The 16,076-nt window shown below is 57.9% G+C and overlaps 1 protein-coding gene across 2 annotated transcripts in view; it reads right to left on the bottom strand.

Moving 5' to 3' along the window:
- The window catches only part of SCUBE1 (signal peptide, CUB domain and EGF like domain containing 1), a 129,885-nt gene that overhangs the window by 53,447 nt on the left and 60,362 nt on the right, over positions 1–16,076 (bottom strand). Inside the window, exons 5-7 of one of the 2 annotated variants that reach the window (XM_057743135.1) lie at positions 7,463–7,588; positions 3,031–3,147; positions 342–431 (exon numbers count right to left, since the gene is read on the bottom strand). In XM_057743135.1, coding sequence (XP_057599118.1) covers positions 342–431; positions 3,031–3,147; positions 7,463–7,588 — 333 coding nt within the window. The remainder of the gene's footprint in view (positions 1–341; positions 432–3,030; positions 3,148–7,462; positions 7,589–16,076) is intronic. The other variant, XM_057743136.1, reaches the window with a different exon arrangement.

Here is a 16,076-nt window from a genome sequence, read left to right as displayed (position 1 = left end):
TCTGGGTTCTTTGCTACAAACACACAGAGAAATACACGTGCTCGATGAAGGGTGAAATCTTTAAAAAGGAAAAAACGAGTTCACACCTGGAGCGGAGCCCCCCACACTTGCACATGGCACGCACGACCACACCCACGTGGGCACACCGCACAGACATACCGCCCCCCCCACGCGCACACGCACACCCCACGCGCCAGCACAACACTCACAGCCTGGCGTACAAGCACACACACAGACGCCCCGCACGCCGGCACATGCCGCCCACCCACACACACACACACACACGCACGCGCGTGAACAAAGGTGCAAGTACAACAAAGGAAGTGGAAGAAAAGTGTTACCCATGAGTAGCCGCCGTTTCACCCGCTTGTCCACATCAGCTACTGACGTGGCATTGAACTGAGAGCGCTCAATTGCAGCCTCATCCTTTTCTAAAACACAAGTAAGGGACAAACACGGAGCCGGTGGTTAATGAGAGCCCACTTCCCGCGGCCCAAGACAGTCAGCCTCTCGGCGTGGCGCACACAAAGCCAACACAGCATGCGGGCCAGCGCGGCGTCCTCGCCAAGGGGCTAATCCCAGACACCTCCAGGTGGCGTGCTCAGGGCAGAGCGAAGAGGCGGCAGGGCCGGGGGGTGGGGGGGAGGAGAGGGAGGACCACAAAAGGACACGGATGGGACACAGGGCCCATCTGCAAACAAACACGGGAGGAGGCTGAGGTCAGAGCGGACGGGACGCGCGTGCGGAGGACGGGAGAGGCGGACCGCGCCACCGCGGAGCTCGCGAGGACACAGGCAGCTACGGATACCCCGGCTCAGGCTGCAGAGGCAGGCAGAGGACAAGGCACAGGACGAGGGGACAGGGCCGCGAGGTCCGGTGATGGCTGCGCCTGGACAGCAGACGCCCTGTCTCAAGGGCGTGAGAGGGTACCAAACACTCATGCAGAGTTAAGAACAAAACGGACGGAGGGACAGGCACACGTACACTCCACAGTGGACCCAACCGAACAGACACAGAGGAAAGGGGGTCGATTTGGGCAGCGCTGGTTGCCTGCTTGTCTATGGAGGACTGGAGCGAGACAGTCAAGTGCTTGACAAGGGGCTGCAAAGAGGGGCGGCCGTTTCAGGAGGGTGCAGAGAGAGATGCTTCCCAGAGAGAAGCACACGAGGTGAGCTGGCTCCCGCTCCTTTGCTCAGTGGGAAATGTGTGGGGACATTTGCCCCCGGGGAAGCCCGAGGAGCAGTGAGCAAAGGCAGATGAAAGCTTCTCTGGGCCAGCAGGGAGCAGCGGCCCAGGGCCCAGGAGCTGGGTCTGGAAAAGGAGTTCTAAGGAGAGGGGAGGGGAAGGGGAGGGTGGGGGAAGTTACGTTAGAGAGTAGATCCAAGCAGGGACCTCCGCATGCAGCAGACACTCAAAGATAAAAAATGAGAGAGGATGAACCGGGTGGACAAAGACGAGATGTGTTAGACGAGGCTGGGTGTGTCTGGCCGGCAGCTGCTGGCGCTGGTCCGCGGCCGGCAGAGGCGGCTCCGCTGCAGGCACAGAGGCTGCGGGAGACCCCAGCAGACGAGACAGGAAGGGGGCCGGCGGGCCCGGGAGAGCCCCCGGGGGACAGTGGAGACAGGGAGAGAGGCGGGAGAGGAGGTTCTAGATGGGATCAGGCTGCAATAGAGACACTGGTCTGAGACCGGGTTTGGCTTTGATTTTTCTTTCTTTTTGTTTTTTTTGGTTGTTCAGTTTGGTTTGGCTTTTGGCTCTGAAAATAATTAATGAACGTCAGTTATCAGACAAGACAGGCAATCAGGGACCATCACCAGAAAAGCAGGAGGAATGAGATAAAATGAAACCAAAAACGGCTGTCTGAGAGGAGAGACCACACAGAGGAAGGGAGAACCACGCAGGCAGCAGCACCTGGACAGCCGCCGGGCCTGGGACGGGACCGCTGGTGCCCGGCCCGGGCCCTGCGCCCGACTCCCCGGAGTACGAGGGAGCAGAGTCGCAGGGCACAGAGGGCGACAGCAAACTCTGGGCTTCCGGCTTTGCTTGCCAACCCTTTTCTGTTCCTTGAAGATCCCTCAAGAAGTATCTTCCGAGTCGATAATAAGAAGTGGGGTCTTTTTAAAAAAAGTGAACGTGATAACTGACTTGGGGTGGGTTTCTGAAGTTTGCCAATGTTGAAGAGAAAGGAGAGGATGAACTCTGGGCATCGACTTTGAAATTCCTCTTTTTCTCAGTTTAAAAAAAATTGGCTGTTATTTTTGAGTGGAGAAAGAACTTACTAGTGACTGTAACTTGAGATAATCACAAAGAGTCAAGCCTTCCTTGGAGACAAGGACCAGGAGGAAGGAGGCGACCGTGAGTGACGTCGACACTCCTGGAACAGGTAAGGCGACAGGAGGGGGCCCCCGAGAAGAAGGGGCTCCAGGTGAGAGAGGAGGTCTGGCGAGAGGCCCCACAGCTCAGGAGGGGCAAGCAGTGAAACACACCCAGCCCTGACCTGGGCGTCACAGCAGCCCTCTCCCCGGTGTGCTACACAACCAAGACTTAAAGCAATTTTCTAAGAAAACCTCTTGGTTTTCTAGATGCTGTGGGCAGCCTGCACCACGAAGGGGGCTGTTATGCAGGTTGGCTGCGTCCCTGGTGTGTCTCCACATTAGGGGAGGAAACCTCTGTGCTTCGGGAACAGAAGCTGCCCTCCAAAGGCACGCACACCTTCCTCCTCCCTGCAGACCACCTGCCTGGGACCACCCCCCACCCCAAGGATGGGGCCCCTCAGAAAACCCTCCATGACACAAAGCAGAGGCGCTTGGTCCTGGGTGGCTGAACGACCCTGGTAAGTGTGCACAGAAAGCTCCCCTTGGGGATGCCCACCAGCCCCATCGGTACCGTGGGGGGCTCCTTTTCTTGTTTCTCCTAAGCTTCCTTCTTGGAAACCAGGACACAATGGGGTGTGGCCACCTTCGGGCCACACAGGCACCCCGTGGGCAGGGTGACGCAGGGTGCTAGTGCTTGGCAAAGGTGCCTACTCACCGATGCACGTCCGACCGTCTGAGTGGAGGGCGTACTTCTGGTGGCAGCCGCACATGGGGCCTGTGTCCGTGTCCTCACAGCTGTGTTGGCAGCCTCCGTTTCCATAGTTACAGGTTACTAGTTAGGCCCAAAGGGTACATATGTGTGTATAAACAGAACGACAACAAAAGCAATTAGTTGATGGCCGTTGGTTGTTTCTTTAAGGGATGGGGGAGGAGAGGGGGGACTTGAGACAATGGGTGGGGGGGTGGGGCACACGTTTCCCTGGACAGCAGCCCCTCTGAGGTCTTGGATGGAATCGCTCACTCCCTAGAGGCGAGCTCGGGTGGGACAGAGAGTGGACTTTGGCTCGTGTGGGCTTCAAACAGAGCCGGCACACAGCTGGTGCACTCAGATGCTGTTAGTTGAAGAAAGGGACAGCTAGACAATTTTATCCTTCCTACGTTGCAAGAGACACTTTAACATAGCCTGTTCTTTACAGCAAAAACTGGCACAAAGCAATTATACTCCGATAAAGAGCTTACACAAACAGACAAATAGCTTGTCCTGATGGGGAAAATGTCTGTTAATGCCAGGCGTACTCTTCAAGGGGGTGGGGAGGGTGGCAGGCCCATGTGAGGTGGGGCGCTTGCTCCCTTAGCTCTCACAGACCTTTCTTTCCTTTGTTTACATCTGGGAGCGTGTGGGAGGATGTCCCCACGGATGCCTATTCTCCCCAAGTCCCAGCAGCCACCTCAATCTCTATCCACTCTAATCCTCCCAAGGAAATGTCCAAACAGACAGAACACAAGCAAAGTAATGTCATCTCAGACGCAGTTTTGAAAATGACCTTTTCTTTAAACGTGTTACACAGTGCGCAATGCCTACGGCCTGGGGGAGCTGGTGCCCTTCCGCCCAGAATCTTAAAATGTTTCACAGCATCAGCAAACCCCGGTCGCTGAAAAGGGGGCTGAACAGCAGGAGCCAATCTGAAGTCGGGAAAATGACTTCACGTTTATTGGAAAGAAAACACATTATTCTCTCCTTCCAGGGTGAGGGATATCGCGAAAGGAGATCTGAGATCTCCACGGGAGGGCTTCCTGCTGCCCCTGCTTTACTCTGCTGTAAGATGAGAGGGTGCCCGTCATCTGTATGCAAATGGTACATCGGGGCCTCGAGGACAGGGTGTCTTCCTGGAGACTTCAACCATTTGTCCAGAATTTGATCCACACTCTGAATTTGTTTGAAAACCCTAATGATGATCAAGTATGCAAAAGTGAATCTCAGACCAACCACGGTCAGAGGGGCAGAAAATTCCAGACTGGCAGAGCCTGAAAGATGTTCTATCAGGTGATCCATGAGCAGGGCTGGGGCCAGAGGGAGGTCATTGGGTGGCAACTCCCAGGCGAAGGATTCCAGGCGTTTCAGAACTGAGGGCTGCAGCTGCCTTTCCCAGATACTCCCTTCACCCAGAGAACAGCATGGAGGCTCTGGGGCTTCCAGCCTGAGCGACGCTGGCCCTGTCAACCCGGACACACGCGGTCTGCCTGCCAGGTGAGGAGGACACAAGGCGAATGGTTTCTGCTCAGTGTCCCAGACTCTGCCCTCAGCGACCAGAGGCCCTGGCAGGCTGCCTCTTCCACAGGGAGCTTCTGACCATCCGAAGGAGGGACCCAACTTCCAGGGTGACATTTCAAGGACATGTAGAGCTGCTTCAGGAAACAACTGGGGTTTGTCACCAAGCCCTCTGGCTCCTCTGCGTGGGAGCGTCTCTTCTCCAGGGTGCCCGGCAGCCTGGAGTCAGTGTCTCTCATCTCTCTGCACAGGAAGAGCCGCAGGGAAGCCGAGGTTCCAGGAGGCTGCCGCTTAGCATGGGTCTCAGGTGAGGGGAAGGCCCCACCTTGCCCTGGACATCATGTGACTTTCCGGACTGGGAAAAGCCCCATTCAGAGTGGGCAGGGGTGGCCCAGTGAGGAGACAGTTCTGCCCAAACTCTGGGCTCCAGGAGATGGACCGCACCCTGCAAGTGACTAAGGAGGACACAGGCCTGTCTGAGGCAACTTGAGGGAGGGCCATTTTCTCTTGCTTCCTCTGTACCAGCCTGCGTGCATCTCGCAGACCACACGGGCCGAGCGGTGAGCACGTGGAGACTTACAGCTCATACACGGAAATAAATACTGGAGCCCTAAGCTCTGGGAAGACCCAGAGAAGGATGGAGAAAACCTCTGGCCCTAAAGTGGGTCCTGGGCTCTGGAGGGATGAAAGTTCGGGCAGAGCCCCTGGGGTCCCACTTGTTCATAGTGGCTGCCGAGGCCAGGCCTCAGCGCCCAACCCAACTCCAGATCTAGAATTTCCTGGGCCTCACGTGGCCTCACGGGCTAGAGGGAAGTCTCAGAGCTAACTTTACACGAATCCTGCCACATTAGCCACACAGAAGAAACCAAAGCTGACAGGATGGATAGCCAGGTGTGCGGTCACCCACTCTTTGGCTCCCGGATGGGTACTGGACTCTCCACACACCTTGGCAACCCCCAGTCACCGAGCAGAGAGGGTGGGGCCGCTATCTGCTTCGCCAGCTGAGGTCTGGGGTGAGGGCTTAGCTCTTCTGTCCACGTGGGGTGAGGGAGCCTTAGCTGCGCACGGAGTTCTCCTTGTCCCTGATCTCTCAGACCAGGCTGGACCCTCGGGAGATGCTCTCTTTGCAAACCGTCCCCTTGTAACACTTGCCCCACATGGAGTTACAGGATTAGGCAGCCAGTCAGTCAGCCCCAGCCACTTCCTGGGGCCCACACCTCTCTGCCCGGCACCTAGCTCAGGGCTCGGCCAGGTTGGGCATCAGCCAGTCTTGCTGATGGAATGGAATGTACTCTCCTCCTGCCGAGCATGTCAACAAGCCTGCCCACGCCACACATGCTGCTCCTTGGCCTTTGTCCTGGGGAAGCTCAGATTACCCGACGGGGAGGGCTGGGAAGCTGGAGGTGTTCCTTGGGTGTTGTGCAGGTTGCCAGGTGGCAGGAAGTTTCTCTGTGGCTACAGGAATCCGTCTGGTGTAGAGGACAGGAGGGCCTGGCCGGAGTCCCGGGGCTCGAGCTGGGCATTTCCTGTCGACGGCGTCCCTGATGGGTGCTGCTCTTGGTGAGAGCGTACGCGTTGATCACTGTGATCCTGCGGGAATGACGCAAGAGGAAGAGGAAGGCTGGTCCACACCTGGGACCAAACCTGGGCAGGAGGAAGTGTCTTCACTTTGGGGAATGGACGAATCAGGAGTGGGGCCGGAGGATGCGTTCCCTGGCAACAGGGACTATGTCAGATGCGGGTCCCCGAGTTCAAGGTGACTGAGGAGAGCAGAGGACAACTGAGAGAATCATGATGACTAAGGATGACGGGCCGGCAAGGTCCAGCTGTCTTCTGCACAGAATGAAGGATGGAAAGAAAGGCCATATTCTTTCGGGGAACTGGTCAGCCCCTGTCTCTTGGTTCCGTGGCCAGCCTGGGACCACGTTAGACTCCTCCATACCATTTTTCTGCAGCAGAAAGTGGGCCTGGTATGGAGTGTTTTTCTCTGGCTAGAGATGGGCAGCCTCACACCAGCCTCCCTCCGCTCTCTTCAGACACACGGCAAGCATCACTTCCATCTGGGCATCCTGGCTGCCCAGCGAGCAGAGGCCACACCCTGCTGCTCCCCACGCAGTGCTGGCAGGCTGCACTGCACCCGAAGCACGTGAGGATGGACTGGGTGTGCCCAGCCACGGCCCACTTCCTTTGCTGCCCCCACTCCCACGGGGGAGCTGCATGACCACCTGGATCAGGAGGCTGGATTATGCGGCAGAGCTGCAGGCTGACCTCCAAGCTGGTTCTGAAATGGCCCCTTTGACCAGAGGCCTCATTCAATCCAGATTTCCCAAGGTATCATCATTTACAGGGGGCCGTGCACAGCTAGGCTATGAGTTCTGGTCTTTGATCCTGGAAACAAGCTCAGCACAGCCTATGCTAGGATCCCCCACTGCCCCCCCAAAAAAACCAAGCTCCTTGCCTTCGTTATACCGTTCTGTTACCAAGGGCTGCCCTGGCCCACTGAGAACCCAAAGTCCCTCCATTCCTGCTGGAGAGCTCGGGTGCAGGGCCAGTGGGTCTCTGCGGTTGGCGAGGGTGGGTGAGTGGGGAAGAAGGGGTTACAGTGAGCACTGGCAGGGCTGTCATACAGGGCCCTGCATAAGAGCCAGCCCAGGGCTGGGGCTGTGTCAGCCGTCTTAGGGCAGGGAAATCAAGAGCCTGGGGTTTACATCCCCGTCCCTCATGCCTCCCCAGGCCCCATTAGGGGTCCTGCCCTTCTTTCCACCCAAGGGACTGAGCGCCCTCCTTGAGCAACGTCCAGCAGACTGGACAGACCCCCCACAAAGCAATGGCAGGAGACGCGTGGGGATGTCTGACCCATTTGCCTCCATCTACCTACGTGTGCAGTCCTTCTGGTTTGGGGCAAGGTCAAAGCCGGGCCTGCAGTCACAGGCCACCCCACCTTTGGGCGTCTCCCGGCAGATGTGGGCACAGCCATGGTCTTTGTTCATGCAGTTCATACCCTCTGGGAAGAGACAGACAAGAGAGGGGTTGGGGACCAGGGAGAGAGAAAATTTCAGGCTTAAAAGAGATAACCAGCGGAATGTCACAACCAAACGTAGTGTTCTTGGGCTGCCATTAGCATGTGCATGGCATGTACACGGGGGTGCACCTAGCCATCCAGGTGGAGACACCGTAGGGAGAAAGCAAGGACACGGTGCCCAGCTCTAGAGGCACCAGGCCTTGCTCTAGGGGCCGTAAGTGAGCTCACAGGACCCACAGAGGCAACAATCCTGACCTGGGTCAGATTACAGGGTATGGGCTACAGGATGCTTCTCAGGTCAGGGCTTGAGATGGTTTCCCCACTAAAGCAGATGTGGGTGGCATTTAAAACGATGGTGGTGCACCGCACTTTTCAGTTTGTATGGGGACGCCACAAGTCCCTGTGAGGTAGGTGGAGATTTCTGTTTTGGGCTGGGCCGAGAGAGGGGTGCTGATGGGTCAGGGGGCTGACATGCCCTGGCCGGGCTCCAGCTGTTGCACCCGGAGGTGTCGGCAGCCCGCTCAGTGCAGCCTCACTGCATTCCCGCACGAGTCAGACACCGCCGTGCTGGCCCACCGGACCGCAGCAGCAGAGGCTCGTCTTCGCCAGTCCCATGGCTGTGTCCTAAACTACATACCACCCCCACAAACCATCCCCCAGCGCCAAAGGGGGTCTCTACGTGTATCTGCTCATTGCAGCGTTCCCCAGGACCCACAGAACCCCCAGCCACGACGCAGAGCCCTGCAGGCCTGGGCGCCCTGAGCAGGCGTCCCTCCACCCTCCGAGCTTGTTCCCGGTCGAGGCTACACACGTCACTGTGTTCATAATCTCAGCCTGAGATTCCTGCTGGCTGGCAGATGCTCCTCTTTAAAGCAAAAATGTTTGCAAACCTCAGACACCTTTTCCTCCGAGGCCTCAACTTAAAAGGGCTGTGAGCAATGGACTCCCCTGCTGGTTGGGAAACTTCAGGAATGGGAGACTGCCACAGGGGGCCAGGGCTGGGCCACCCCGCTGCCTGCTCCGGCCCCTCCGCGCTCTAGCTTGTATCTGGAGCCTCATCCACACTGGCCCTGCCTGGCAGGCCCTTCCGGCTCATCCTCCGGCTGACTCAGAAGCCCCGTCCCTCCCCAGGCCAGCCAGTTCCCTGTCTCCTCCCCTCCCAGGCTCCCCGTCTCCCCCGAGAGGCGCCACGAGGACCGGAACCGGGGCTGCGAGCTATAAACCCGTCTGCTCCCCTCCCAGAGGCCTCCCCAAGTGCAGAACTGGGCTGTCCACGGGCTCCGAGGGGAGGGACTGTGGACCAGGCCTGGCCTCCACACGCAGCCCAGTCCGTGCGTGCCGACAATTTCACCAAAATGCACTCTGAGGGCCCTGGTGTGATCAGGGAGAACAAGGGTTCCCTGGGGTGGGCCGCTTAGCCCCTCTCCTGAGCCACCCATAGTTTCCGGGGTGTCCCCTCCACCCCAGAGGACTCGATCTCCCCTCCCTGTCTGCCCGGAGGGGTTTGCAACCCCCTTCAGCTGACCCCAGTTGATGTTTATCTTCCTGGTGATTTGTGAGGAGTTTCCGGAATTTATGAGGTCAGGGGTCAAGTGAGAGGTTAGGTCACAAGTCCATCGAGAGGCTAAACGCAGACGAGAGGAACAGCTGCTGTCTGCCCCCCCCCGCCGAGACCTCCTTCCCCAGGTGACTCACTGGCCCCCGTTCAAGGTGAGGACGGGCTCAGTCTTGACCTCGTCCACCTTAAACATGGGCATGGGGCAGCTGAGAACTGACAGATGCTTTAAAACACAAACAGCCTGGCAGCTACAATAAAGACTGAAAAAAGTTTGAAGTTGAATAAAACAAAAAAAATCAAAATGAATGAAGCACGCCTTCTGCTCAGCACGTGGACCTCTGGTTTCAGCTATTTTTATGACTCTTATTATTCCTCCACCTTGATCTTCTCACTCATGCAAATCAAATTGTCAAACTGGAACCCAAAGAGCTTGTGTTTATGTGTTTACGTGTTATGGCTATAAGTATTTACTAGAGATTAAATGGGGAAATTTATATTTATTAATTTAAAAATAGACATTTAAAATTTATTACATGTTAACATCAGTGCATCTTTTGTTAAAAACTATATTTTTCAAAACAAGGGGAGAGTTGGCTGAAAAGAGCAGTCCTTGCAGAGGAGAAGCAGGGGGTGGGTATGATTCTTGGCCATACTGGTTGAACCCCTGGGGGTGCAGCCGGGCCTGGAGCCCTGCCCCCTGGTGCTCCAGGCATTTGTCACTCTTGCCTCCACTAGACTGTAGGGGGCGTCTCTGTGGGCTGGGACTGCTATAGACTGGGGGCGCCGGGGGCTGGTCAGCTGCAGCTGACCCTCCAGAGGGCTTTCGCTCTGTAAGGCCGATGCTACCCACCCCTCCTCTGGGAAGCCTTCCTCGGCCCTCAGCCCCGCCAAGGGCCTTACGGACGCCCAGGCTGCCCTCGCTGCTCTCCCGGCGACAGGCTGAGCTCTGAGCCTCCTCAGTGACCTCACCGCCCAGTGCAGCTCTTGCCTGGGAGGGGACGCTCCGAGTCCCCACAGTGAAGGGAGGGGAAATGGAATAGCCTCGTGCCTCCTCCACGAGGGTCTGGGGCAGAGGTCTGGGCCTCACAGCTGGGAGCAGCCGCCGCCAACAGCTGGGCCCACGTGCGGCCGGAGTCTGCTCAGCCCGCGTGCTTCCGGAGGCAGCTGCTCCCCGAGACGGTGGTCATGAGAGGATCGCCGCCACATGTAAGGGTGAGCCTAGCAAGCACTCCAGAGAAGGCTACACCCCCCTAGCCGGGGCCAGGGCGTGCCTTCCTCCGTGCGCACGGGTGACGCAGCTCCTCAGCCTGCTGTGGACGCGGGGACTGCGGGAACGTCTCTCCCTCTGGGGCAGCAGGGCTTCCACGGGCCACAACAAGCTCGGCTTCACGGCTGGCAGAACCACGGATGGTCAGGGCTGGACGGCTCCTGGCCGCCCATCTTACAGATGCGGAAAATGAGGCCTCAAGGCAGGAGTGCCTGTCCCAGATCATTTGGCAGGCCTGGAACCCAGGCTGCTGGGCCCGCATCTGTGGCTCTCCTGCTCTGGGGGTCACCCTTGGGAGACAGGTATACAGGCAGAAAACCTGGGGTGAACAGAACTAGGAACCCAGCACAGAGCTGGTCTAATAAACGGTACCTGTTACATTAACTGTCCTCAGAGCTAAGAGCCTATGAAAATTCAAGGCAAATTGAGACTCTGTGAAGCTCTCTGGGCAGCCCCTCAACAAAGCACAGAACCCCTCGCTCCTCTCCGACCTTCTACTGACTGCCACTGTGCGTGAGGGCGGGGCCTCAGTTCACCTGCAGAACCATCAGGTTTGCACGAAGCCTCGTCCCTCCTGCCTGGGTCACCTTTCTAGCCTTTCCAAACAGCGCGACGTCCCTCGAGCAGCCATGCTTGATGACACCTGGGGTCCCGCTCCCTCACTTGTGCTCTGAGTCCCCATCTCCCTCTGCAGCCACCACTGGCCTTCCCACTGGGCTGGAGGCAGCAGAGCGGCCTTGGGCGGGCCTGGTTCATGCCCTCTGCAGCTGCTCCGTGAAAGGTCATGGGCTCTCAGCAGAGCAAGGTCACTCTGGTTGCCTCTTAAGCCAGGGGCGAGCTCAAGGGCTGGCCTATGAGAGCCACGTCTCAGGGCAGCACTGAGTGAGCAGCTGCCCTTGTTGGCTAACTGATGCCTTCCTTGGCTTTTTGGGGGCAGCTCAAGCTCTGACCCACAGACCACGTGTCCTGGCTTTGTCTCTTCCTTCCAGCTGGCACAACGCTGAGGGGCGGGAGGCAGGGCTGGCTCTGCATTTCCTCCCATGCATGTCTACCCGCAGCCATCCCGCCCACCAGCCAGCGAGCACTGCAAGGCCATGTCTTGTCCCTGCTGTGTCCTGTGCCCAGGACCCTGGCTGCACACGGCAGGTGCTCAGGAGATCTTTATGGGGAGCGAATGTAAAGGCACCAGAGGGAGAGGCCAGCACCCAGGCCAGCAGGACGCCCTGAGGAAGACCGAGCCTTGTGCAGGAGGCCCCGGGGTCAGGACCCGCCTGCCTGTACCTGAGCCTCTAGTCAGATGCCTTCTTCCCTTCTCTTAGCTTAGAAATGGGTTGCCAGAATCTTTACCTCCGAGGGAGGCTGTGCAGCTCAGATGAGAAGACTATGGAACGCGTGTGGCACGGAGCCGGTTCCTAAGGAAGCAGGGCCGTCCCTGAGCGTTTCTGCCGGCCCCTGCTGCTCTCCGCCGCAGGTTAAATGCGAGGAGGTGCTGAGCTGCTCCCTCTTGCCAACTCTGGGCGATTTGAGGGGAGACCTGACCTTTATTCTTTCCTGTATCCTGAGTACCCAGCACAGGGCCTGGCCCAGTTAGGGATCAGCAAACAGTAACTGAAAGAAAGCAAAGAAGGACGAGGGTGAGAAAGAGATGGAAGGGAGGGAGAGGAGAGAGAACAGATGAAACCCACTGCTTATTATCTAGGGGCAGGCGAGAGGCACAGAGAATCTGGAAAGCACTGTTGCGGCATTTGCTGCGGTGGGTTCTGTGAAACACAGCACCTCAGGATGCCTGATGTAGGGAATTTGCAACACATGTTAAAGGCTCTGAGAAGTCCTGCAGGCACGTGTGGGATCCCCCTTCCCCCTCACGTGACACAGTATCCTGGGGAGCTCTGCCCCAGCTCCTCTGGGAGGCTCTGGGTTACAGGCTTAGAGACCCCAGGGCGGCCCACTGCAGGTCTTCACCTTAAAGATGAGGTCACGGGGGCTGAGGGACGGAGGCGGTGCAGGTCGGGACAGGGAGCAGGGCACTGGCTCCAGCACCTAGAGCCTGGCATGGCTTTCTCTGTGCCGCGGAGCCCCAGGGGTGGGGCGGACGGCCCCCCCAGGAAGGCCGTCCTGCGGGCTGTGAGCTAACAGGTGTAGTGCTGGGAGGGCTACTGCTGGGGCCACGGGGGTGAAAGGGGAACCCCGGGGGCACACAAGGTGTGTGTTACCAAGCACTCTGCTCCAGGAGAACGGTCCTGGGCTCCACCCTGGAAGGGACTTCAGGGCGCCCACCCCACCGTGGCCCCAGCCCAGCTCCCCGGAGGCCACCCGGCCCATTCCTGCCAGCTCGGGCTGCCACACTGTCTCCACAGGCTCCTCAGAGCAAGGGCCGAGCCCAGGACTGGGCACAGAGCAGGCTTCTGTGAGCCTGCGGCACTGAAGGGCCCTGGCTCAGACGCTGTCCTCCTGTGGCCCCCCGCTTTGTACCACACCTGCTCTTGGGAGCCGGACCACAAGAGAGCTGCCTTGGGGCCAGGTGCAGCCGCTCCCTCGGCCTCGCTCCCCGTCTTGATACCACGTGGTGCCGCGTCCAGCACGAAGCCCTGTTCATCTCCCCTCCTGGAGGGCAAGTGAGATAGAATTTCAGAGCTGTTCCCAGAAATCCTGGTGTTCAGAGGCCTGGTGCCAGTCAGGCCAGGCTGCCGGCCAGGTCGAATCTAATTCGATTCAACCCGTCCAAATCCAATTACGTTCTACACACTCGGACCGAGTGTCTCCTTCGTGCCCAGGACAGGGCGGGGAGCAATGAGGACACGGCAGCTTTGCTGCCACATGGCCAGACCCATATTCAGACCCTGAAGCTTGCTCCGAGACTTAGGGGAATCACTTCACCTCCCTGAGCCTTAGTTTTCACCTGTGAAAAGTGGACCGTCGTAGGACCTGCCTCCCACATGCTTACTCCATGTGCAGGCCCCTTCTCTGCACCAGGGAGGCTGGCTAAGTGCAGGTGAGGACTTGAGGGACTTTATCTTGGGCAGGGGGAGCCATAGAAAGGTTGTAAACTGGGCAGCGATGCAATTTGTGTTGGAAAGATCTCTGGATGCTGCAATGGGGCAAGAGTGTAGGCCAGAAGCAGGTGGGAGGCTACTGTTATCACCTCCAAAGGGAGGAAGGAGCCTGGAGGGACGGCAGCACCTGTAGGGACAGGGGCAAAGGCTGGATCTGGGACACATTACAGAGCCTCTTTCTCTCACTTTTCCAGAAGACATGATGTAGGACTCGGGCTCTGACTATATAGTACTTTCATTTAACCCTCCCTGTAAGCCTGAGAAGTGGGTATGGCCATGCCCATTTTACAAACAACCCTGTGAGAGGCTGGATCCGGGTGGGGGAAAGACCTGCCAGGGCCACACCGTGCACGAGAACTCCGGGCCGCACCTTCCTCTCCCAAGTGCCTCGAGCTTCCTTCTGACGGCCCCTCCCCAGGTTCTTGCCTTCTCTAGGCCCTGTGACAGGCCCCCACAGCCCTTTCCCACCAGGGCCTATTTTCCCAACGGCCTTCTACCTTTTGTGGATGCTCTACAAAACTGTGCACAGGGGTAAATGATAGCAGACTCTGCCTGCCCCGACCAGTGTGTACATCGCGTCTTCTGTAAAGCAAAGTTCACGGATGCATCTAAAGCAGGGCAGTGGCGGGGGCATCTGTTTGTACTTAGGAGCCAGCCTTTCTCGTAGCCCCCGGCCCAGAATAACTAAGCTGGAATGTGTGCCTCTCAGGGGTCGTTGCTATGGAGACTTCATCAATAACATCATTTTCCGCATCCCTGTCCCTTAAACACGCAGGAAGGGAAGGCAAGCTGGGAACGGCAGAGCAGGGAGAAAAGAACAATTACCTTGCTCCGCCCTCCGCCAACTCGGGAGGAAGGGATTTTCCTCCCCTTCCACCTCATCCGTAGAAAATTACGCAGCCCAGGAAGAGGCTGGAGCCTGGGGTGGGGGCGGGGGTGGCAGGAAGAGGCCGCTGCCTTCCCCAACCCAGACTCAGTAAGCTGGCCAAGCCAGGCAGGAGAAGACAAACAAGGGCTCCCACATGCTTCAAATGGGGGCTGAAGGGAACACCAGAAAGGACCTGCCGCGGGGAGAAAGGCGCAGGGGCAGCAGCAAGGATGGGACCGTGGGAGAGGTGACGGGGACAACAGCTGTGCACGTCCGCCCAGAGCTGCCTGTGTGCCGGGCTGCGCCACTTGCTTTGCACATGCTATCTCACGAATTCTCCCCACCATCCCAGAGGGGTGCTTCTGTCTGGTATTGGCCCCACTTAATGGATGAGAACACTGAGGCACCAAGAGGTTAATAACTGAGATATGATGACGTGAGGGGGCTGGATCTAGGGGCAGCCCTGAAGCACGACAGAAAGGAGGCAGCTCTGGGCTGCAAAGCAGGCCGACCAGAAACTCACTGCGGGTGGATGGTGACCTCAGCTTCTGTTATTGAGCACCTATTGCACACTAAGCGCTGTGCATGAATAATCACCTGGAAGTCTCAGGACCATTTTTCAAAGTAGATGCCATTATCCCCACTTTGCAAGTGAGGAAAGGAGGACGAAGAAAGGCTTGGCAACTTGCCCAAGGGACACGGATGGGACAGGCATTCCATGTTTCACTTCAGAACCTGTGCTCCTGGTGGGCTTCCAGGAGGCAAGGAGCATTCAAGGCCAGGGGAGGGGCAGGGAAACCCGAGCTGCCCCTTCTCTTCCTCACCTTTCCCCAGGGTGATCTGGAGCATGCACCCAGCCCCTGCCCTCCCAGGCTACGCCCACTTTTCCACGTTCTGTCTCTCCAAGCCCATCTCCAGTGCCAGGTTCTCTAAGACGCCTGATGTTTTACCCCAAGCCTCCATCGAGTCAAGGAGTGACATCACCACTGTCCTCAGACCCCCGGCCTGAGCCAGCTGCGGGTTGGGAGCACACCCTGTTCCCTCTTGACCTGGAGGGCCCAGCCCCAGGCTCGGCACAGAGGCAGACATGAGAACACAGGCCCTTACAGTATCACCTTGCGACGCAAGCAGCTTTGTCATCATTTTACAGAGCCATTCAGAGAGGTTGAGCAATTTGCCCTTGGTCACTTGGGTAGGATGTGGTAGAGCTGAAACTTGGACCCTGTTCTGACTTGAAGACCTGCCCTTCAGCTGCAGAAGGAACCTTCTAAAGCGTAAGCCTGACTGTATCTTCCCATTGCTGAAGACCCTTCACTGCCCGCACCCCAGCCAGGGCCCAGGGTTAGGCTGAAAGTTCTCAGCATGGTGGGCGCTCTGGGTCCTCCCGACCCCCGTCTGCCATGGCTCTAGGGGACAGGGACACTTGGCCGTGGGCCAGCAATTTGAGATTCTGCTTGGGTGTCACCTCTTCTAGGAAGCCCTCTCTGTTTCCACCCTCCTCTCAGGTCCCTAGGCTGGATTAGGGGCCCAGCCTGGGCCTCCACAGTCCCCTGGACACCCCTCTCCCATAACACCCTCAACACTAACTGTAAACTTCTGGGTTTGCTGGGTCTCCCCTACCAGACTGGGGGAGTCCTTGAGAGGAGGGCCCAAGCCTGAGTTACCTTTTTGCCGCCCACCCTGGCCACTGCACAGTGCCCATTTCAGGCCTGAGAAATGTTTGC

This window comes from Hippopotamus amphibius, chromosome 7 (assembly GCF_030028045.1).
Source record: "Hippopotamus amphibius kiboko isolate mHipAmp2 chromosome 7, mHipAmp2.hap2, whole genome shotgun sequence".
Taxonomy (NCBI): domain Eukaryota; kingdom Metazoa; phylum Chordata; class Mammalia; order Artiodactyla; family Hippopotamidae; genus Hippopotamus; species Hippopotamus amphibius.
This window is presented reverse-complemented; position numbering and strand designations above follow the sequence as displayed.